Source organism: Hemitrygon akajei, chromosome 29 (genome assembly GCF_048418815.1).
Source record: "Hemitrygon akajei chromosome 29, sHemAka1.3, whole genome shotgun sequence".
Taxonomy (NCBI): domain Eukaryota; kingdom Metazoa; phylum Chordata; class Chondrichthyes; order Myliobatiformes; family Dasyatidae; genus Hemitrygon; species Hemitrygon akajei.
In genome coordinates this window covers 35,070,576-35,094,774 of record NC_133152.1, presented here as the reverse complement: position 1 = coordinate 35,094,774, position 24,199 = coordinate 35,070,576, and the positions used below count along the sequence as shown (strand labels likewise).

Here is a 24,199-nt window from a genome sequence, read left to right as displayed (position 1 = left end):
GACCTGCATTTTCTGTTTTTATCCTCATGTTTAATTTGGTACAGATATGAATTGACCTGCTCCATTAAACTCTGTTTTTCTGCTTTTATTATTAAATTTGGATTTGTAAAGTATCAAATTAGGATGCTTCAATCCTGCAGAGTACCATTCAGTGCAGTCAACCTTAAGTATTCACTTACACCATTTTGTCCAGCCAGGTTCTATATTTATACATGATACTGACCCATTTCTAAAATTCAAGACAATAACATAACAATTTTCATTGAGACAGCTCAACAAGCAACGCTTGTTTTGAATATTTCCTGTTGAACCACAGTTATGTGACTGGGAAACTTGCCAAGGATTTTCAAGAAAAAAAAGACTCTGGAGACTCAACAACTTGCTCAGTGCCTGATTGAGTATTTAACTAGAGAAGAGCTGACAGGAAGGCAGTGACCCAAACTCCATTCAATAGCAAGAATCTCCTGGCCAGAAAGAAAGTATACAGAATGTTTTATAATTACAAATAGAACCAATAAGAAAAGGAGACTGTTCCAGACTTGTCCATTGCAGCATAGATAGAAAATACTTCCTCTTCCAGTGACAGTCCAATTTTAAACCATTTTGAAATGTGCCACTATCATTTCCACACCAGTCAAGAAATTACAACACATAAACACAGTATTAGAGATATTTTTTACTTAGAGCTAATGTCAATTCCCTGCTTGTTTCATATTATTTTTATTTTACAATTTTGATAATTGGAATATTATGCTTTATCCAAACAAAAAGCTGTAAATCTCTCCACAGGATGTACTAGTAAATTTGAAAAAAAAAAATCACAATTATAACCGCCTTAAATGTAATTTTATTTATGTCAAAACACATACGTTGTCCTGCTGAACCAGATTCAGATACCACTTTGATAACAGACATTAAATCCCATTATTTTAGCTTTATTCAGACTGTGCTGGATATGACCAGATTTCTCTGCTGCAGCAAGTTCCCTTGAACCTTGAAATGATCTTGATCCTTATAAAGGTAAGGATTATCTTGATCTCTGTTTGAATCTAAACCATGTTTCCAGGCCTAGTAATAGATTATGTATAACTTTTTTTTAAGAATTCACTGTTTAAAATAGATAAGCTCTGTAAATGTCTCTATTCTTCAGTTTGAAAAGATCAGAGTTGGACATAAATAGTTGTTACGATCTAAAAATGCCAAACAGGGAAACTCTTGGACACACTGGTAGCCTCTAACTTTTTTGATCGTTCATCTTACCCACAATGTTAACTTTTCAGCAAACTGTTTTAATTACCAACCAACGAATGATATTTATTCACATCACAATTCAGATCATAGGACTCAATAAATCTACTCAGTAATTAGCTTAACCATACAGATTAAAAAGGTCACAGGTCTGAATAAAAAAATGACTAACTTAACCAGACAGATTAGAAAGGTCACAGGGATGAATCAAATAAAGAGAAACTTGGCTCATTTTAATAGCCACTCATGCAAACTATTTCTAAGTGCAGATAATGCAGAAAGCAATTTACCCTGAATTGGAGCACCCTAGCAATGATTTCCAAATCAATTAATACCTTTAGGAAAAGCATGTCCATATGCTACTAACTGTTAATGACGTCAGAACTTGCGCAATGCCATCTCTGCAATTTCCAAATATATCGATGCATTCAAGTGTAACCTATGACCTTGTTTATCATTCACTAAAACAAGAGCAGATCGGAAAGCTGTTCATTTATACCTTTACCAGTGATTAACTCTCAGCAGTAGCCAGGCTCCTTTTCCATTGTTTAGTGTACAAAAAAATTGCTTAATGATTGCATCACTTCCGTTATCACTGCAATGTCTGCCAAATTGACTGATGTACACCACCAAGCAAAGGATGGGATTAGTGCATTGGATCGTGCTGTGGGTGGCCCCACGCTCATCCCTCAACCTTTTCCTTGCAGTTAGTCTGTGGCTACCAGAGAGGATGGTTCTGTATGGTCAGACCACTATTCTAGTCATCAACATGGAAATGACACAACAGCTCTGCTTTTAGCACCCACTGGGAACAAGACTGGTCCTATTTTACTACAGGATTTTGGGAAATCCAGTGGACATTAACTCTGTATGTAGCACATGTTTCATGTACCATTTAAAGGTGAACCCCAGTTTCCCAGCATGAATGCTATAAATAAATCTCAACAGACCCAATTTAGGAAGTCAAAAGTCATTTAAGGGTTCTCTGTTCCTAGCCAGACACCCTTGTTGGAAATGTATGGATGGAATGGATTAGCCTACCCGTTAAGCCTCTGCGAAAAAACACAATGACTTGTAACAGGGAGACTGAAAACTGACTAATTGGCACAGGTATTGTGCTGTAAGATGCTTGGCGCCTAGCATGGATTCATTACATTCAGATGAGGTAAAAAAGTAAATCACTTCAGCATATAAAGGGGAAAAAAAAGATTTTGCTAACCATGCAACTAAGCATATGCTAACAATCAACATTCAAAGTATGAGGTATCCTGACTTGATCTAAAGTGATAAAATTATGTTGAAAACAGCTGGTTTAGATGGTCAGCAATTGGAGAGGACTCTAAATTCAGCTAGATGTGAATAGTTGGATAGAATCATAATTGGTTTAAAAAAAAGTCCAAAGAAACATGGAATATCACCACAAATGCTGTATTCATTGTCAGCTCCCAGGCTCTAGCATTTTATTTATAGTCCCAGTTGAATTATGTCCAAAAGCTGCATTAACATGATCCTCTTTCAGCCAAGTAATTACCACATCACGTCTTCTGTGCTCTCTGAGAGGCATTTGGCGAGGTGGCTATCGACTTCCAACTGGGTGAATCTGAAAGAACAAGGGTCATTCTGTAATCAATATAATGTGGGAAGAATTAACACCAACTCTTGCTATGTGCAGTATGAGAGAAAATAATTAGTAAAGTAGCAAACAAAGATAAGCAACAAATTTGAGCCATACAGTTTTGCTTATTTCAAAGCTGTACAAATGAAGTATACTTTTTCCAGAGTAAAGTGCAATGGCCATTTCTTGCTGCCCTCACATGGCTCTTGAAATTCAACCAGACACTTGCAAGCATGTGTTGTGCTTGCACACATGATGTGCTTTTGGTCCTCAATGATGTCAATACTGTTTGCTCTGCGGCTATATGATATAAAAAGGACATCTGTGCCCTCACAACTTCTCTAGGTCACTACAGACTGCATGGGCATGCCAAATATGACTCCTAATCACCACTGGAACTTACGCTGACCTCAACTCTGAAAGGAATCTCTAAGTGCTGAAAAAGCAGTAGTAAATGCATAGTGCTTCCTCTCATTTTTGCTCGGACTTAAACCTGGAGCACAGGGACCCTGACGGATGATGTATACAAGGCCTCACTATTTAAAGCTCACTTCACCAGGGACTCACACTCCTATCTCAAGCTCTGCAACCTTCTGCTTACCAAGGCAATTATCTCAAAGATCTTGAGCTACCACAGCTGAAATACAGCCTCATAACTTTACATGTCAAAGTCAAGCTCATTATCAAGCAGAATTTCCTAGCCTCAGGATCATCCCAGTTGTTGTGGCTCACCAATACCACCACTGTTCATCACAACATTCATTAGGTCACTTTCATTATCAATACTTTTAGGGAGAAGCTATATTGTCCTTCAGCACAAGCCCGAGGATTTATCAACATTGCCAACTTGCCTCAAAAGTTCAGACATTCAAAGGCTGCACTCAACAGACTCTGAGCTCAGCATGCGTTGCCAAGGGCTCCCAATTCCTTATTGTTCAAAACATGGTTATCATCAAAAAGAATTCCTCCTGAGCAGTACAAGGTATCCAAGGAGCTTGTACAATTTCCATTCCAAAGCAAATCCATTTGCCTATCCAGGGCCATAATTTGGGTTAATGACAGAATTTCATTCCTCTAAGGGATGCCCTGGGAATGCTAGCTTCCTTCAAAGGACTTTGCAGATAAGAGTATGTGGATCTGCTGTAACCCAGATCACACAACCTGATGAGAAAGCCAAAACACAAAGTACACTGCAGATGCTGGGCTCAAAGCAACACATACAACAAGCTGGAGGAACTCAGCAGGTCGGGCAGCATCCGTGGAAATGAGCAGTCAACGTTTTGGGCCGAGACCCTTCGTGAGGATTAGGCCCGAAACGTTGACTGCTTGTTTCCACGGATGCTGCCCGACCTGCTGAGTTCCTTCAGCTTATTGTACTTGTTGATGAGAAAGCCTCCAGCCCCCTGCTGATCCCAAAAAGCTCCTCAAAACAGCTCTCTGCATTCTAGTGGTTACAGTGTGCCCCGTCACATGCCTTTACCACACAAAAGTAATTTGCACACATTGGAGATTGCTCTGCTGTCAACTAATAGTTACAGGCAGTACCAGAGACAGACCAACAATGGCACGGTAACTTTGAAAAGCCTGTGCATTTACCTTCATTGCTACAGAATCCTCCTCTATGACCTGATGTATTATCAATGTTGATGGTGACATATCGAGAGAGCAACACCTCCAGAATAGAAGCGATACAATCCTGGCTAAGTTTTTTTTTAATTGTTCCTCTACTCCACTACCGACAGTTTCCCTCTCGTGGATGATAGGGAATGGGTAAAGTTCTATATAGTGAGGAAGGCTGTCAAAGGATCCAGCAGGATATAGATCAGTTAGACATGGCAGAGTTCAATCTGGACAAGTGGGAGGTGATACATTTTGGGAGGTCAAATCCAATGGGAAAGTTGCAAAATTCTTAAGAGCATTGACATACAAAGGGATCCTGAAAGTGGTAGGGGCAGCATACAGCTTGCTTGCTTTCATTGGTCAGAACAAAGTCAGCAAATCGTTTCCCAGAATGAAAGTGTCCACTACTAGAGGACATCGGTTTAAGGGGGGGGGGAGTATAAAGGAGATCTGTGAGGCAGGTTTGGAACATGCTGTACCTACAATAGCAGTGTATAAGAGGCGTTTAGTCAGACACATGAGCAGGAAGGAATAGAAGCATACAGAGCATGTGCATGCAGATAGGATTAGGTAGACTGGCATGGTCTCTAAAGATGCGATATGCTGAAGGCCCTGCTCATGTGCTGCACTGTTCGTTCTTATCTGATACCCCTAAGGCAGTATACTGTATGTAGTCATCCTCTTGTAAGTTTGCAGAGCAGACCCTGTCTGACTACAGATCCCATGAGAAACACACTACCACTGCTCTCACAACACCAGCATTACAGCTGGTGCTTCCTGGATATAGACACTGTGATACAAGGCAGATCAGCCACTGGGTAAAACAGAAAATACTGGACATGCCCAACAGGTCAGGCAGAGAGAAAAGAGTTAACGTTTCAAATTAATAATAATTCTTCTTCCTATTTCTTTTTCTCTTATTCTCAGCTCTCTGAGGGTGGTGAAGGATTCTTGCTGATGAGGTTACAGTGACAGACAGCAACACTGCTTACATTGCCCCTTGTGTAAAGCATCCAGCACTTGTGGAACCATTCAGACAGTGGACACTTCAATCGGCAAGAGTCACAGGAAAGCGACACAGCATACTTGCACCCCACGGAAATGGCACGCTCGTTCCATTGACCCTGGAATATCAGGCTTGACTGACAATGACCAGAAGTATGACTATGATCAGTCCAAAATCGAGTCTCAGTCCAACAGTCAGCTGTGGCAGGACATACCTCCTATAAGGCGCTACAAAACACAAAGTCAGGCAGCACTGCTGTCAACAATACATCCCCTCCCGGTGAGTTTAACACATCCCATGCACATTTTGAACAAAAGTGTCACCACCCACCCCGACCATCTCCAGTGTACCTGAATCTACAGACACCATTGCAGATGTAAGATCAGTCTTCTGGAGAGTGAAGCGTCCAGCCCGGATGTTGTCCCTGGCTGTGTCCTTAGATCCTGTGCAGATCAATCGGCAGGGGTATTTGCAGACATTTTTAACTTCTCTCTGCTTTAGGCTGTGGTTCCCTCCTATCTTAAGAAGACCACTATTATCCTGGCTCCCAAGAAAAACAAGATAACGTGCCTTAACAACTTCTGTCCAGTGGCTCTAACATCAACCATCATAAAGTACTTCAAATGGCTGGTCAAGGCATGTATTAACTCCAGCCTCGAGAGCAACCTTGAGCCACCGCAATATGCCTACCACAGAAACAAGTCTATGGCAGATGCCATTTCCCTTGCCCTACACTCATCTCTGGAGCAGCTGAACAGTAAAGATATCTACATCAGACTATTGTTTGTTGACTACAGTTCTACCTTCTATACTATTTCTCCATGCAAACTCGTCACCATACTGCGGGTCCTCGGAGTTAATGCCTCCCTCTGAAAAATGGATCCTTGACTTTATGATCAACTGACTGCAATCAGTAAGGTTTGGCAGCAATACCTCAGTCATGATTTTTCTAAACATTGGTGCTCCACAAGGTTTCATCCTCAGCCTCCTACTCTACTACCTGTACACTCATGTCTGCATGGCCAGATTCTGCTCTAACTCCATCTACAAGTTTGCAGATGATACCATTGTACTTGTCATATCTCAAATAATGACAAGTCAGAGTACAGGAAGAAAATAGGGAGCTTAGTGACATGGTGTCATGATAACAACCTTTCCCTCAATGTCAACAGAAGATCTGGTATTGACTTCAGAAAGGGGGGTAATGCATATGCTCCAGTCTTGAAGTTGCGAGCTGAGAGCTTCAAGTTCCTAGGAGTGAACATCACCAATAGCCTGTCCTAGTCCAGCCACATTGACGTTACAGCCAAGAAAGCCTCTAGTTCCTTACAAACTCAGCATGCCCCTCCCCTATTGACCCTTATCAGCTTATATCAATACACCTTTGAAAGCATTCTGTCTGGATGCACAATAGCTTGGTATATGGCAACTGCTCTTCACATGATCAAAAGAAACTGCAGAGATTTGTGGACACAGCTCTGCACATTACTGAAAATAGCCTCACCTCTATGGACTCTGTTGATACTTCTCGCTGCCTCAGTAAAGCAGCCAATATAATCAAAGACCCCAGCCACCCCCGACATTCTCTCTTCTCCCCTCTCCCATTGAGCAGAAGATACAAAAGCCTGAAAGCACATACCATCAGGATCAAGGACAGCTTCTATCCCACTGTTATCAGACTCTTGAATGGACTTCATATGATAAAATGGATTCCAGAATCTACCTCATTATGATCTTGCACTTTACTGTTTACCTGCACTGCACTTTTTTCAGTAGCTTTTACACTTTATTCTGCATTGATACTGTTTTACCTTATTCTAGCTCAATGCAATGTTTAATGATTTGATCTGTGTGAATAATATGCAAGACAAACTTTTTCCTATAATTTGGTACATGTGACAATAATAAACCAATACTAATACCAAGTAGCTACTCTTTCAGAACCCAAGGTGACTCCACCCCTCCTGGCCGGTGTGACAAATGTGTAAATCAGAAAAGTTGACCTATGCCAGGGTTGGGTGATCAGTGACCAAGTGTCACTAAGTTTGGGAGGAATGCTGCTCGCTGTCAGAAAGCAGGAAGGAAAAGAGGATGTTGTTGCTTAAGAGAATACACTGGAATACAACCTGATACTGTGTGGAAACAGACTGTGGGATTGTGCGTAATGAGTAATGCAGGATATAAAAGAGTGATCATATCATATCTGGAAAGGCCATGATACGTCTTCCTGCTCTATATTTCTTGGACTGTCTGTGGCCTAGTAGCAATAAAAGATCTCTCTCCTGTGGTGTAACTCCTCCAAGAGAATAAAGGTTTCTAACCATAGTCTCTCTCTTTCTCTATTTCTCATTTAAAATGATGTGACCAAGTTACATACTGTACCATATTCCATCAGAGGTTTGCAAAAGTACATGCCACTATCCACATCAGAAAATATCTGAAAACAAAAGTACCTCTACTGTTACATTATTGTAATCCTTTAGTAAGCTACAAAACCAATGCTCAAGCAAAGCACAGGAGTTAAAAGCACTCCTTGAAAGTGAATGGACTGATTTTGCTCTCATTGCAACTCCATACTGGGAGTGAGGAGTGAAAGATAACTCATTTCGGGAAAGAGAAACTAACTCCATAAATCATTACTGGATTTCTTTCTGTAGGACAATAATCTATACATAACCAAACTGTAAAGATATAAATTTGTTACACTTGGCAGATATGGTAGATAAGAATCACTATTCTGTAATTATCAGGCTGCTTCAGTTTTTCCATTTTGATTCCAGGCATACTAGGCATTTTTTTATACCCAAGGGAAGAGCTAATCTTTCTGCAGATTACAAAAGAACATCTGTGGCCCACTGCAACATCTCCCAGCAAGAGTCAGCACCTTTGAGAGCCCAGGGAAAACCAAGCACTAAAAGTTGACTGTTTCTGCAACTCAAACTGAATGTTCTACATCGATTGAGCTGCTGATCCAAAGTCCTGTCTGTAACTGCGGAATGCAGCTGCCATCGGTCTCAATTAGTTGCACAATGAAGCATGTACAAGGGCAGATTGATTGGAGCAGTGTAGCAGTGAATCCTTTCAGTCCCACTAGAAATTAAATCTCTGTCCAGGAGGCAGTCACTCCAAGTAATTTATTTCAGCTGTAGTCTCTGCTTCCCAATGTAGAAAAGGATTGACATTGAGTCAGTAAAATAAACTCCCAAAAAGTGGTCTGATTATAACCATTTGAATTTCTTTTCTGGATGTCTGCTATAGCCATGAAAAACTAAGTTAGATTGGTTAGGACATACCCTGTGTGTACAAAACTGTACATAATTCTCATTGTTCTTCAGTGAATTTTAGCCATGGGACAAGCTTTGGCTTAGCTGGGATGTCAACTGACATTAAACCCTGTTAACAACTAATTGTGGTACAGAAGATTTTTATGGAGTTGAAGTCTTATACAGAGTTAATAGAGACAAAGAAAATGATGAGAAGTATAAAAAAATGCTTATACTGAATCTCAATCACAGCAACTTGCATTTCCCTCTCCCTTCAATGTACAATACTATTTCTCCAGTTGCTGACATGACTGGTTAGCTTTTACTCCTTGCAGAACAGTGCTTTATATTTGGATATTACTGAACATTTTCTTCCAATTCAAATCAAAGTTATGAATGTACCATGATATTTTTTTTCAAGCTTTTGATCATAGCCATCTATTTCCTCATTCCAGGTTCAACTTTGTAAATTTACACTGCACCAGCTGGATGGTTCAATTATCATTTCTATTAGGAAGTCTGTATACAGAGTGTAGATTGGTTAAAAGTGGATGATGTCCATTGATGCAGACAGCAAACTCTATTTCCACTGGGAACCCTGAGAAAAAAATTCCAAAGCAAAAATTAGTCTGTGGTGCAGACAGTGTCTCCTATCTTCACCTGACCTGCATTAAATAATAAAGACTTCTTTTGCTTAGGCAGTCCTGGGAATTAAGGATGAAATGAAGCTCTGTGAATTCTAAGGTAGCTGCTGAGGGAGGTGCTTGACTAAGTACATGTGTGCTAGTATGACTGTAAAAGCTACATGTGATATATATATTCAACCAGGTCCAACGTGTAACTTCCAAGTTTCACCGTACAATAGAATAAATATAACACAAATATAATGGTAGATTACTCTGCCTTTACTAATGCCCTAGACACAGTATGGAAACACTGTAATACATTCAGTTTCTTTCTGGTTTAGTAATAGGGAAGCTCATTAATCCAAAGGCTCATTTTAATTGACAATCATTACTGTCCATTAACTGGGCAGAGAGAACAGTTTTGATTGCATTTAAAATTCACAGAGTAAAATTAAACAAACCCCTAAAACTGCACTACTTACCAACATTTGTTTCCAAAATTGTAGAAGCCTGCAACATATTTGGCCCGCCATATCCAAATGGGCAAAAATTTGCTATTCGTACACCTCAACTCAGGTTCTCAACTTTCTTTATCCAAAGGTATTTTTTTCCCAACAACAATCCTGAATCCTTCTGCTAATTACCTTATATCCCATAAATCACTTCTCTGGAGTAACCTATAGTGTCCTCTAGTTTTGCAGTTCCAGTATGATCTTCTTGCTCATATTCTTTGCTTTGGTGAATAAAGGAAAATAGGCCCCATTTGAATTTAACCAGCATAGATCCGTGACAGGCACTCCAGCATCCCTCTGTCATTTGCATTATCCTTTCATCTATTGTGATTTCATTTGGCTCGTTTTCCCTCCTTGTACTTCTCCGCAGTGAGTTCCATGTGCCATGTGTCTGCCCACTAGTCCAGCCCACCAATGTCACCTGCTGTTTGAAGGTCACTTTCCCACTGTCAACCACATGGGTACGTTTTGTATCGGATCACCAGGATCAAATCGATGGAATCCTCAGGCCATTCCTACTCCTTCGTTTTCTCTCTCCATCAGCTTCACCCTCCGAACCCCCTCATTCATCTTGCCCTCTCGGTTCCAAGAAGGTTCACCCTGACTTTCCAACTGCAACTGACAATAAATTCAGTGATAAAATATCACTATTGTCAGGGAGATCCTGATTCAGGTAAATTAGTTCCTGTTTTTAACTACACAACAGTCATTGCAATTCAAAGTAATCCACTGAAAGTTGAGTTTGCGAAAATCTGACAAAAAAGGCAGAAATATTATAAAATCCAGTAACGATAGCTAATGTTAAATGTAAAATACTGGGAGTGAAGGGAGAAAACTTGTAAAAAGTTAGAGAGAACAACTGGAAAACGAACATTTAAGATTAGTGGTTTGCCAGATGTAGTATTAGAAGGAAACGTGTACTGATCAGAACTCTCAACAGCAGTACTGGAGAGAGAAGACTATGTTTCTGCTGTTAACCAGATTAAAAAGCAATATGCAATTGAAGCTGAATGTGAAAGGACAGAAAGGGGGATGAAAGAATATGTGGAGCTGTTTATTTACTAAAATACTCAAGTTTAAAATTAAAAAGTTTTCTTCATGTTTAATGTACCTGTCACTGTTTCAAGGTGTACAATGCTAATTCTGAATATATCAGGAATTAGGAGTAAAATCAGTCAGTAAATTCAGGAACACTTTTCAGCAACATTCCCATTCCAACTTTCTCCATGATAATCTCATGTTGCAAGTACGTGGTGGACCACCAGTGGCAGCTACACAGTGGTATATTTGAAAGAACATTGGGGAAGAATAGGATTGAGGAGTAAAAATAGGGAGATCTTAATATTAACTCAGGAACTTGGAAATGTCATGATATCCAGTCAAATATACACAAGAAAATTTTGTGCCAGTTACATCCTCCCACCTTCACTCACATCAGCAGGTCAAGAATGAACATGGTGATACAGGATCCGCATGTACCTCAGCAAATAAACCTCACATCACCTTCTGCTCTGTCACAGCAGGGACTTTACCCAATGCCAAATCACTACAGGACCAACATGCAAGTACCAAAAATGTGCTTGTCACTGGAGAGAAACAGGACTTTGGTGGGTGGAAACAGAAGAGAAAGAAACTCTTCTACTGTTGAACCAGCACTCTTGTGCTGGACACAAGGTGAAATAAGACTAGAGGCAGCAAATCATTGATTGGTTTTTTTTATATCTCTCACCAGGACTGGCTCCGTAATGCCATCACCAATTGAATCCTGAAGCACGTGGTTGCCAAACGTGGTCTGTAGAGGGTGAAGAATAAGCCAATAGTGAGAACTTCATCTCACCAACCTAGCCTGTTACAGAACTCTCCTGTACATAGTGCTAATGGCAGGAGCGACCACAGCTTGTTTTTTATGGAAAAGAATTAATATTTTTCACACATAGTCACATCATGTTAACTGCAATGGTTTCAGAATCATCCTGGCAGCTCAAAGTGCTATAAGCTGCCAGCAGTGTTCCCATTTGTGGCATTTGGCATTTAGAGTTTAGTATGGCATCCCACCAACTAAACCAGAAAGCAACAGCAGCTGTAACAGTACTTCCGTGCACAGGGATTCACATCTGTGTGGACAGTTGGAGAGTATACTCTAGATCCAGTAAATAGATAGTCAGACACTACATATACAATTAACCATGATCTTAGTGAATGCCAGAACAAAATCAAGAATCTAAATGGCAGCTGATTGGAGGCTGCAAAATTTTGTTAAGGACCACTTTCTAGATCGGTGTCCTAACCACCACCATCTAAAACTCTCACCAATGACTCCCCCCACCCCCCCCCCATCTTCACAACATAAGTTGCAATGTTTGCTTTTAATTGCAAAACATTCAGTTCAATTGCATCCTCAGGGAGTAAAGCAGTCTGTGCCAGCAGATAGCAAGCCTTGAGCAATATTTTAACTTGAGCTTAATGCCTTCTCCACCAATAGTATAAATATTCAACTGAATCACAGCTTTGCTGTCACTGAAACTCCAATTTTGATTGGGACAGGAAGGTATTCACCAGAAAGCCCACCAGACAGTCAGGGGAGGAGGATTCCACAAATGATGTGTGTTCTGATTCTCCAAAATGTCTCCACCATTCAAAGCACAAGAAGGTAATGGACTCTCTGCTTAAAACCAGGACTAAAGAACCTGCTTAACTGAAAGCAACTTACATGACCCAATCCTCTTGTATGATAAGCTGGTCTCTTGGCCTCACAATCTACCTCATTACGATCTTGCACTTTATCATTTACCTGCACTGCACTTTTTTGGTAGCTTTTACACTTTATTCTGCATTGTTATTGTTTTACTTTATTCTAGCTCAATGCACTGTGTAGTGATTTAATCTGTATAAACAATATGAAAGACAAGCCACAAACCAACAGGTTCTGGAACAGTTATCACCCCTCAATCATCAGGCTCTTGAACCAAAGGTGATAATTTCAGTCACCCCAACACTGAACTATTCCCACGTGCTATGGACTTATGTTCAAGGACTCTTCATGTTCTCAATATTTATTGTTTACTTATTTATTCTTTATTTTGTCCATTTTGTATTTTCATAGTTTGTGTCTTTTGCACATTGGTTGTTTGGCCATCTTGTGTGCAGTTTCTCATTGATTCTATTGTGCTTCTTTATACTTAGTGTGAATGCCCACAAGAAAATGAATCTCATTGTAGTGTATGGTGACATATATGTTTTTCAATGATAAATTTACTTTTCACTGTATTTTTGGTACGTATGACAAGAATAAACCAATTCCAAAAGCAATATATTCATTCCTTCCTCCACTGAAGCAGTTTGCACCGTTTGTGAGATATGCTGAATCATCTTGCCAAGGCACCATTGATACAATAGTCCAAACTCTACCTCTGCCACTCAAGGACAAGGTCAGCAGGCATGCAGGAGCACCATGCATAAGCTGCTCTGAGCCACTGTGCAATTTGTTCGCTACAACAGGAGGGTCACACTTCGTGCAAGAAAAGCAATCAAATCAATCTCCCATATCAGGGCCACAGTGAAAAGAAAAAGGAGAACTTGGGTTGTTCAAATTTCTTACACACATTTAGCACTGAAGTCTGAAGTTCAGCTGCTCTCATTTGCATGGAAAATGAGCTCCTTCAATTCTGCATTCATTAATTTCATTGGACTTAATAGAGAGCATAACTTCATACACATTTCAACTTTCCTATTGGAATTAGTTAATGCAGAATCTGCCCTATCTCTGCCCTCCCCTGTGGCACTACACCACATGCAACTGCAGGGATATAGGGAACTGTTTCACTGCTTGTTACATGAGAACAATCATTTGTTTATATTGCTGTACAAGGCTATATAATTTTACAAGCTATGCATAAATTCCTTGTCTTTGTGCCATCTTTCCCCCCCAGATTTTATTATTATTCCTCAACTAGAATAATTGTTCAAACCCTGAGAATAGGAAACAGCTGAGAAACATTGAAAATGATAAATGGTCAGGAGAGTGAGTAATGCAAGGAAAGGAATGACCTCACCGCTGGTACTCGGCCTCTCAAGGTATATAAACGGTGATTTGGCTCCTAAACGCCATGAAGATGGTAATCCAATGTGCAACGATGACCACATGTTGAATCACACAGCACACAAAGTCATTCAGGCCATTATGCCATGTCAGCACTCCAATAGCGTGATCCCATTAATCCCCACAGAACTGCTACCCTCTAGCTCTTCCTTTTCAAATACCCACTTCAAATATCAGCCAAGCTCATAAAAAATGCACTTCAGAATTCAGAATTCCATATCTACACTAAACATCTATCCAGCTTCTTCAGTTTTCACAAAATTACTCTTCACACAGCCCCATTCATTTCCTATCAGAACTGATTACTGGAAAACCTATCATTGTACTAATTCCCTTTGCTAAATCCAACTTCAAATGCCCGTTACACATGAAGAAACAATCAAGTGCCTGGTGCTCAAGTTGATCTCAATTCGTCCCTGGAGTGGTGATAGCACCACAGATTCTCCACGTTGTGATTACACTGTATCTATACTGGAGTAATCCAACAGCAACCTCGCCGGGCAGCTCTGTCCTTAGTTCTACATTTAAATTATTCTTCCCTTAAGGGAGGAAACTGACTCTGCCTCATCTATTCCATGTGGCAAATCATTCTTTGCAACTCACGTACAGAAACTTCCTCTGTGCTCTCAAGTCATTACTTCAGTAATTTCAAACTGATACTCTCATGTGTCTGTTTTCATTACCAGTCAGTATGAAAGTCAACTTTTGCTTTTAAAACTCATTGTGAGAATTACAAGACACACTTTCTACAACTGTATGCTTTTGTACAATGAATCAGCAATTGGTTAATTAACAATTGAAATATTTATTGCAAGGTGCTGACCACAGAATTGTTTAGTACCTTCAAATCTGCAATTTACTCATGATTAATTATTTTTAAATTACAAGATTAGTAGTGAAAAAGCACAGTAATCATGGTCTTAAGCTCAGAACTCATTTCTATCCTTTAGTACCAAATAGCTTGTACACTTTTTGCATTCTAGCTCATTAGATTTCTTCTAATCCATTAGAATGCAGAATACTGCATGTTGCTGTTTGGCGTTAGGTCAGGTTCCATCATAGTCCCAAATTATTATTGAAACTTGCCTTATTTAATCTTGCTTTCAGATGTGGAGCAATGCTCTCCTTGTCAATATGAATTTTGAACCTAACTACATTATGTTTGCTACTTTCCCAGCTGTCCTTATCAGATCCAAAATGGACCTACTCAATTACTTGCAGCACACAAAAAATGCTAGAGGAACTCAGCAGGCCAGGTAGCATCAATGGAAAAATGCACAGTTGACATTTCGGGCCAAGACCCTTCAACTGTACTTTTTTCCATAGATGCTGCCTCCCCTGCTGAGTTCCTCCTGCGTTTTGTGTGTGTTGCTTGGATTTCCAGCATCTGCAGATTTTGTCTTGCTTCTCAATTGCTTCTCTGGCCTTAAAGGTACAAGAGACTCAGATACACTGTTTAGAATTGAGCAATGGGGTTGGTGATGAGCTACAATAAAACAATCCGATCCTCTCCTGAAAGTGCAAACTTTACATCCACTGCACATCCATTAAATGGTGAATATTTGAAAGCTGCTCCACCAGAGGTTAAAACTGGAGTGTAGAGCAATTCAGTCTACTGAAGCAAGTGATAGGGCAAGTGCACAATTTGTTACTGGCACCTACTCTTTTGACTTGACTGTAGTCATGATCATCAATAATTCTTTTTAGCAGCAAAGTTTGGTGTTTTTAAGAGACTCTCAACAGGTATATGGAGCTCTGAAAAATAGAGGGCTATGGGTAACCCTAGGTAATTTCTCAGGTAAGGACATGTTCGGCACAGCTTTGTGGGCCGAAGGGCCTGTATTGTGTTGTAGGTTTTCTATGTTTTCTAAGTCAAAATTAGTACAAGATAATCCTCCAGAGACATTATATTTCCATAAAAGATTCTTGCCTCTTCTCTATTTGGGGAGGGAATTTATGCATCATGCCAATGTCCAGAAGCATTCTGTCCGAAGTTGACACTTCACATTTATGAATATACTAAACACTTTGTCACACACATATTGCAACTGAAGTAGATATGCTAGGTTTAGCTAACTTTTGATAATTGTCTAAAGTGGCTGATACTGGATCTTTAGGGCACAAAGTTGTAGGATTTGGATAAAAACAAAGCATCACTATGGTAAATGATGTAAGTAGAGTCTCAAGTACAGAAACAGTTCACAAAACACTTCAATTCCAATAAATTCACAATTTGAGCACTGGCTTCAAACACAATTGTTACAGCCCATAAACTCACCCCCATTCATGACATCTTTACAGTTTCTCTTCAGCTATTTCCTTTCCAAAATGTGTTCTCTGCTTTAGCTCTGGGCTTGTGCTCTCCTGTACTAAGGCCATATGCAACACCCTGATGCAAGCACCAGATAGCTCCACAAGGCTGCTCATCCCCAGGAGCCTTGAGATTGCGTGATTCAACCACATTATGAGGAGCTGGAGTCTGATGCAGTGCCAGCCATCTTACATTCTGTCCATACAGTAGTTAATGTTTGCAAACCTACATCAATGGCAAATTGGAAAAACACCCCTAGCAGGTATTAAGCTCCATTTCCTTGTGACGTGATGCAAACAAAATAATGCAATATTTTAGCATTTTGAATCCATTTCATTCATAATCAGAATCAGGTTCATTATCACCAGCATGTATCGTGAAATTTGTTAACTTCATCACTTCACATGAGAAAAATAAGGGAATGCTTAAGAAATAATCTTGTTCAAACACAAAAGCAGATCCACTTTAACATCTGGTTGGTCCTGGACAAACAAGAAAGCAACACCTTTAGTTTTTCACTCCAAGGCAAAGCAAGTTCCTCAGATCATGTAAACCTATGGAACTTTCTGCAGATTTAACAGTGGAGGAGGTTATGTTCTCGTAACACAGGATGGGAACTGCATAAAAGGTTTATAAATTTTAGTGAATCACAAGTCTACATCAGAATGGTGGAGACGCAGGACCTAATTCAACAAAGACCTAATTCCTCAAGCTCACCCAAATGGTGCTCCTAATGTGAAGCTGAACAGTGTGACTGCAGAAAACTCTCCTGTAACACTGATGAGTTGTAGGAATCCTGGATAATTCCTCTGCCCTTCCTGGAAATACTATAGTTAGGTCTCTATTCATTGGAGCGTAGAAGGTTGAGGGGGGATTTGATCGAGGTATTTAAAATGTTGAGAGGGATAGATAGAGTTGACGTGAATAGGCTGTTTCCATTGAGAGTAGGGGAGATTCAAACGAGAGGACATGATTTGAGAGTTAGGGGGCAAAAGTTTAAGGGAAACACGAGGGGGTATTTCTTTACTCAGAGAGTGATAGCTGTGTGGAATGAGCTTCCTGTAGAAGTAGTAGAGGCCAGTTCAGTTGTGTCATTTAAGGTAAAATTGGATAGGTATATGGAAAGGAAAGGAGTGGAGGGTTATGGGCTGAGTGCGGGTAGGTGGGACTAGGTGAGATTAAGAGTTCGGCACGGACTAGGAGGGCCGGAATGGCCTGTTTCCGTGCTGTGATTGTTATATGGTTATAGTAACATCACCCCATATAAGAACAGGATTAGGCAAGTACAAAAATCCCATCAACACACACACACCATCCCATCCCCCCCCCCCCCCCCCCCCCAACACCCCTGGAGGAACTCAGCAGGCCAGGAAGCATTTATGGAAAAGTGTACAGCACACATTGCGGGCCGAGAACCTTCATCAGGACTGGAAAAAAATATAAGTGGAGGTGGCATTACTGGAAATTCAAGAAATTGATGTTCATGCCATGAGGTTGGAGGCTACACAGACATATTAAGGTGCTGCTCTTACAACCTGAGTGGGGTCTTGTCACAACAATAGATACATGGCACATTGGAACAAGGTGGCCACTTGTAGATCCCGCTTTTTCTGGTGGATGGAGCATAGGTGCTCGGCGAAGTGGTCTCCCAATCTGCATCAGGTTTCGCTGATATACAGGAGGCCACGCTGGGAGAACCTGATACAGCAGATGACCCCCAACAGACTCACAACTGAAGTGTCGCCTCACCTGGAAGGACTGTTTGGGGCCCTGAATGGTAGTGAGGGAGGTGTGTAGGGGCAGGTGTAGCATTTGTTCTGCTTGCAAGGATAAGTGCCAGGAGGGAGATTAGTGGGGAAGGACAAATGGATAAGGGAGTCACATAGTGAGCGATCCCTGCAGAAAGCAGAAAGTGGGAAGGAGGACAGATATGTTTGGTGGTGAGATCCCATTGGAGATGGCAAGAAGTTACAGAGAATTACCCTACAAAAGTCCTAGATCTTTCTCAACCACAAGAGTGTAAATTTGTATTTGTGGTCTGGGGACACCAGAGAAGTATTTTATATAAACAGAAATTATGTTGCTGAGTTATGTTGTAGCAGTCTAGATAAGAACCGCAGCCTACTTTGAGCCAGTAAATGATCACACCTATATCTTGAAGTTCAGCATTTAGCTGATCCTGAGGGCTCAGCAGCAGCAACTGTTTCATTTTTTTGAATAAGGCAATGATTTTGCAGCGATGCCTCAAAAGGCGGCAAGCATTAAGGACAACCATCACTGAGGACATGCCCTCTTCTCATTGCTACCATTAAGGAGGAGGTACAGGAACCTGAAGACACACCATGTTTCAAGAATAGCTTCTTCCTCTCTGAATGGGCAATGAACCCACGGACACTACCTCCCTATTTTTGTTATTTTGCTCTCTTTTTGCACTACTTAACAGATACACTTATTTTTTAATATTTTTATTTATTCATTTATGGGATGTGGGCATTGCCAGCTAAGCCAGCATTTATTGCCCATCCCTAGTTGCCCTTGAGAAGATGGTGATGAGCTGTCTTCTTGAACTGCTGCAGTCCCTGACATGTAGGTATGCCTGCAGTGCTGTTAGGGAGCGAATTTCATGATTTTGACCCAGTGACAATGAAGGAATGGTGATATGTTTCCAAGTCAGGATGGTGACTTGGAGGGGGATTTCCAAGTAGTGGTGTTCCCATGAATCTGCTGTTCTTGTCCTTCTAGATGGCAGTGGTCGTACACCTTGGGAACTTTGGTGTATTGTTGCAGTGCATCTTGTAGATAGTACACACTACTACTACTGATCGTTGATGGTGGGGGGATTGGATGCTTATGGAAGGGGTACCAGTTAAGTGGGCTGCCTTGTACTGGATGGTGTCAAGCTTCTTGTGTTGAGGGAGCTGCACTCGTCCAGGCAAGTGGTGAGTATTCCATTACACTCCTGACCTGAGCCTTGTAGTTGGTGAACAGGCAGATGGTGAGTTACACACCGCAGGATTCCTAGCTTTTGACTTGCTCTGATCGCCAAGGTGTTTAGATGACTAGACCAGTTCAGTTTCCTGTCAATGGTAACCCCCACGATGTTGATAGTAGGGGATTCAATGATGGTGATGCCACTGAATATCAAGGGATAATGGTTAGAGCCTCTCTTGTTGGAAATGTAATTTGTAGTTTTTTTATTATTATTATGTATTGCAATGCACTACTGCTGCAAAACAACAAATTTCTCAACATACAGTATGCCACTGACATTAAACCTGTTTCAGATTCATTGTGCCCTGAATAACTCTGGCAAATCTGCAGAGTTCCCAGAGGCGCCTAGTGCAAATGACATTGCAAGGAGGAACCAGCAGGGCCTGGAACTAATACTTCATAAAACACCCATATCTGTAATTTCATCCCTCCCCATAGAAACTATTCTCTTCTGCCCCTCATGATAAATCCTGCCATGCACTGGAATCTTTCCAACCCAGAGATACTGTGGAGAAATTTGCCATCAGTCATTAATACTCAGCACGTGCAATGTATCAGCTAACAGTTGTACTCATTTCTACAGAAAACAACAAATACGCACTTTTTTTTAGACAGTTGTAAAAACACCAATAATTCCATTATATTTTAAATGTATTCACAGTTTAAATAGAAGTGAGAAAAGGAAAATACACCAGCTATTAAACAAAATTAAATATATTTTTGTACTTGCCGAACAGCATAAAAATGACCCACTCCTGACTCCCAAGTACTTGAGGTCTTCTCTGAGTGGTGGCCATTGTGAAGGGACCACATTAGCCAAAAGTAGGAGGGACTATCTTTAGCTACGTTTAACCTGGATTCTCTCAAGTCCCTGAACTCAGGATAATTTGCCATGTAAATTAGGAAGTGTGTGCTCAAAGGAACATCTGACAGGAATTATAAAAATATTACATTCCATGGCGATGAGAAAAATGAAAGCCAAGAGATAGTAAAAAGATGATGAAAATGGACCAGATAAAGAAAAATCAGAGATAATCAAATCCAGGAACAAATTACACTTACCCTGCAGGAAACTGAAGAAGACACATTGGACAGCTCTCCAAGTCCAATCCTCCTTCCACATGCCCATCAGACCTCCCCGTAGTGACAGCATCTTTGTGATTCATCATGTTAGTGGCACAAAGCCTATTCTCAGGGAAAGAATGGCTTTGCCATTCCCCAGTGATGATAATATCATCCTCCTCTTCTCCAACTACTGTCCCTCCTGCAGGCATTTTGTGTTGTTTCGTCTTTTCTTGACCGGGCTTCACAGTGAATGGTGTTGGCTGCATTGGTTCTGGATTTGTTTTCTGAAGAGACTTGGCAGAACTAGGAGGAGCATTGTCTGCTTTATGTCCCACATCCACTGGGTAAACGTTCTGTTTCCTCCCAGCTTGCTCTGCAGAAAATCTCACTGGATCTGCTTCAAAGGAATTGCTGGCCTTTACATTTCCCAGGTAGTTCTTTGACTGTATGTTATGATTTTTCTTTGTAAAAGTGAGATACTTTGCTGCCTCTACAGAAGATAAAGCACCTTTGTCTTGCGCTATTTCTGAGGGAGGAGGTTGAGATCTGTCTATACACAGCTCAGTGGAATTCATCCATTCTCCCTTGTTGGCAGCAATGCCCCAATGACTGAAGAGTGAATCAGATCTGCTCCCTTTTTCCAGAACCACTGCAGGGGGAAATGGTGTCCACATAAAACTCTCATCACCCACTGAAATGGTTTCAGTGGCAATGGATTCAACACACTTGGGAATCTGCCATTAAAGAATGTTAAACACAGTTAAATGTCTGTAATATGTACCAATGGAAAAGAAGTCAATATAGGGTGGAGGGGGGGAAATACCCAACATGTATCTCCAGACAAGCCCATATCTATTACAGTCCTTCTACTATTAGAATTATACCCCTTCCCCACTTCCTCTCACAGCTGGTTGTGAGAAACTCACCGACTCCTGCAACTCACATTAAAAAAACACCCAGATAGTTAGCCTCAGTTTCATAGATTAGTTTCATCTATGATGCTCTCCCGCCTGCCAAAGGTGCTGAAGATTCACTCCACTGGTATGGGCACCCTGACAGGAAACAAGATGGAATGTGGAGTTATCTTGCTTTACTACTGAATTGCTCTTACAATTTAAGGAAAAACAAATACATTGGTTAACCGTAGAAAACTTCTGCTGTTCTAACAGCTTCAATGTTTTTAATGTCATTTTTTAAAACAGATGTGTGCTGATTTATCAAATAAAACACACAGAGTAAATGCCTGAATATTCATAGTTTGCACATATCCTGAATTTGATATTAATCCCTGCTGGTTACCAGAAACTTAACTTGACCAGCTAAACAAATATTGTGGTTACAAGAGCAAGTTAGAGGCGATTGTTTCACCCCTTATCTCTCAAAGACTTCCCACTGGCCAAATGGGACGAGGCAGGAGTGTGATGAAAAACAGCTTATCAGTTGCTGGAAAAAGAAACTGCTCAATTGGCTCTACATTCATCAATCCAAATACTCAGTTTGATCTATCGCCGCAGGTACATAAGTATAAGGCTCGGCATTCCATACAAAGACATTTGAGAAACAATAGTTCTTCTACTGTAGAGAATGCCTTTACAAGGTGAAGCCAGGAGAATAGGGTTGATAGGGAAAATAAATCAGGCATGGTCAAAAGGTAGAGCAGATGATGGGCCAAATAGCGTAATTCTGTTCCTATGTTTTCTGATTTTTACTGGGTTTGAAGATGACTTGCTTCCCCTCCAGTACTGTCGGCTCAGAGGTGGATGACTCCTAAGGAGAACCACAGATTTTGACTAAACTGTTAAGGCCTGGTTCTTGCACAATTGATCTCATTGGTACAAACAGGATCTGCAAAAGAACCTCCAGAGAGGGCCTCCACTTGCTATGTGTTGCTTCTCTGTTTCCTCCTTCATCTGCTTCTGCAGGCTTTCAGGAACTGGGCTGAGCCCTCACAATCATGAGGTTGTGGCCTGTGCAGGAAACGAGAGACAAAGGGTCCATTCTACTTCTGTTTATCCGCAGTTTGGTAGAAACCAGAATTCCAATTTGAGGAGCCTTTGGCAGTGTTTAGCAAGACCTGTGGTTGCCAGGAGAGCTGAGCTGTGGAAAAAGGGCCCCCAACATGATTCGTGAAACGTGGATGGCAGTATGGACTACTCAAGACTAAATTACATTTAAAAAATTCTTCTCATGCTTATAAACCTGTGGTGCATATGTTTAAAGTCAAAGTCAATGTCATCATCATATGCACAAGTACATATACACACAGGTGGAATGAAAAACATATTTGCAGCAGTATCACAAGCACCTAACACTATTCACAAGGAAAACATAAATTATACAATCTCTACAAGAAAAAGAACACAATAAGAACAAAAACAAGACAAAGTCCATTTTAGTGCAAATTAATCGGAGTGGTCATGAAGCTACTAAACTGCAGTGGTGAGGATTTTGATGATGATTCAAGAACAAATGGTTGAAGGGAAGTAGCTGTTCTTGAACCTGTGTGGGACTTAAGGTTTCTGTTTCTTCCGCCCAATGGTAGCTGTGAAAAAATGACATGACCCTGGTGGGAGGGATCTTTAGTGAACACGGAAAGTAAGTCAGGGAGACTTGGATACACATAAGAGCCCAAAGCATCCTCCTTTATGCAGTCTGATGCTCCCTGATCTTATAGGAAGATGACAAACCTCAAAAGCCCACATGCACTATCTGCCTGGTGGGTCCTCTTTAAAGAAGGGTGAAAGAAAACTCCTTTTCTGTAAGGAGGAGGTAACTTTGGCCTCCAAAGTGCAATGGTGGTCTGGATTATAGGATAAAATCAGTCACCACCACCTGAAACAGTCTAGAAGCTGGGAAGTTCAGTGTGACCATCATTTCTCCAGGCAGAAAGGCACATTTACACAGCTCCAGATAAATTGTTCCTTTGAAGAAATGGAGGTAGGACAGTGGCTCCCAGTTCTTTCTTTATGAGAGAAAGTCTATTCTTAATTAGCCTCAAGAAATGCAGCTCCTGAAGTGAGGTTTCCAGGAATAATCCCAACTTCCCCTCCCCCTGGGTATCTCTGCCATGTCATGCATCACATTCAGCCAGATCACCTTGAAATCACTCAGGGAAGAGGTAATGACTTACACCTCATCAGAGGTCACAGAAGCCATCTGCATCCTTTACTGTGAAAGTCTCAAACTTTCATGTATCACAGTACAACTAAGTGAACAGTGGTCATGTGACCTTTAAAGAGTTTTGCAGCTGTGAGAGGCTGTCATGGATTCCCAAAAGTTACCCAAAATGTTTCTTAATCTGAAAAACATGATGCAATTTCAGCTAGGGATGATCTAAGAAGACTGAAGTAATTCCTGTGTGTTGCATATACAACATATAGGTTGCTTTCTAGAACCTGTGCAAATGAGCAGCTTCAATGTTATATAACAAAACAATTAAAACCACCTGATACAAATTTCTAGCCCAACAAAATCAAATGCAAAGTGCATGAACTGGGTGAATATGTACTACCCTTAATAAACATCAATAGAAACTGGTTAAAGCAAACAGCCTGTGTCTGCCATACTATTTCCTCATCATGACAATAACTGCTGAATTGTTATTGATGGATATGTTGGCGACTGGAATCCAGAATCCAGCCCACTAAACTTAATGACTGATAGCCTTTTTTTTGCTCAAACCCCAACAGATTAACCCAACACTTGAAATGGAAAGGCATATTATATTAATCGAAACACACTTTGAAGGGAAATTTGGTTTTCCTTTATTAGGTGCTGAGTTTAGCAGAGAAAATGAATAAAATGAGACAGTGGTAAATATTGGCCTTCAATTTATCCCAACTC

At 40.7% G+C, this 24,199-nt stretch overlaps 1 protein-coding gene across 1 annotated transcript in view; it reads right to left on the bottom strand.

The window, feature by feature from the left end:
- Positions 1-801: 801 nt before the first annotated feature.
- LOC140718427 (uncharacterized) overlaps positions 802-24,199 on the bottom strand; it is a 30,967-nt gene continuing 7,569 nt past the window's right edge. The window contains exons 3-4 of the mRNA XM_073032156.1: positions 20,354-21,090; positions 802-2,848 (exon numbers count right to left, since the gene is read on the bottom strand). Of these exons, the coding sequence (XP_072888257.1) occupies positions 2,776-2,848; positions 20,354-21,090 (810 nt within the window). The 3' untranslated portion in view covers positions 802-2,775. The remainder of the gene's footprint in view (positions 2,849-20,353; positions 21,091-24,199) is intronic.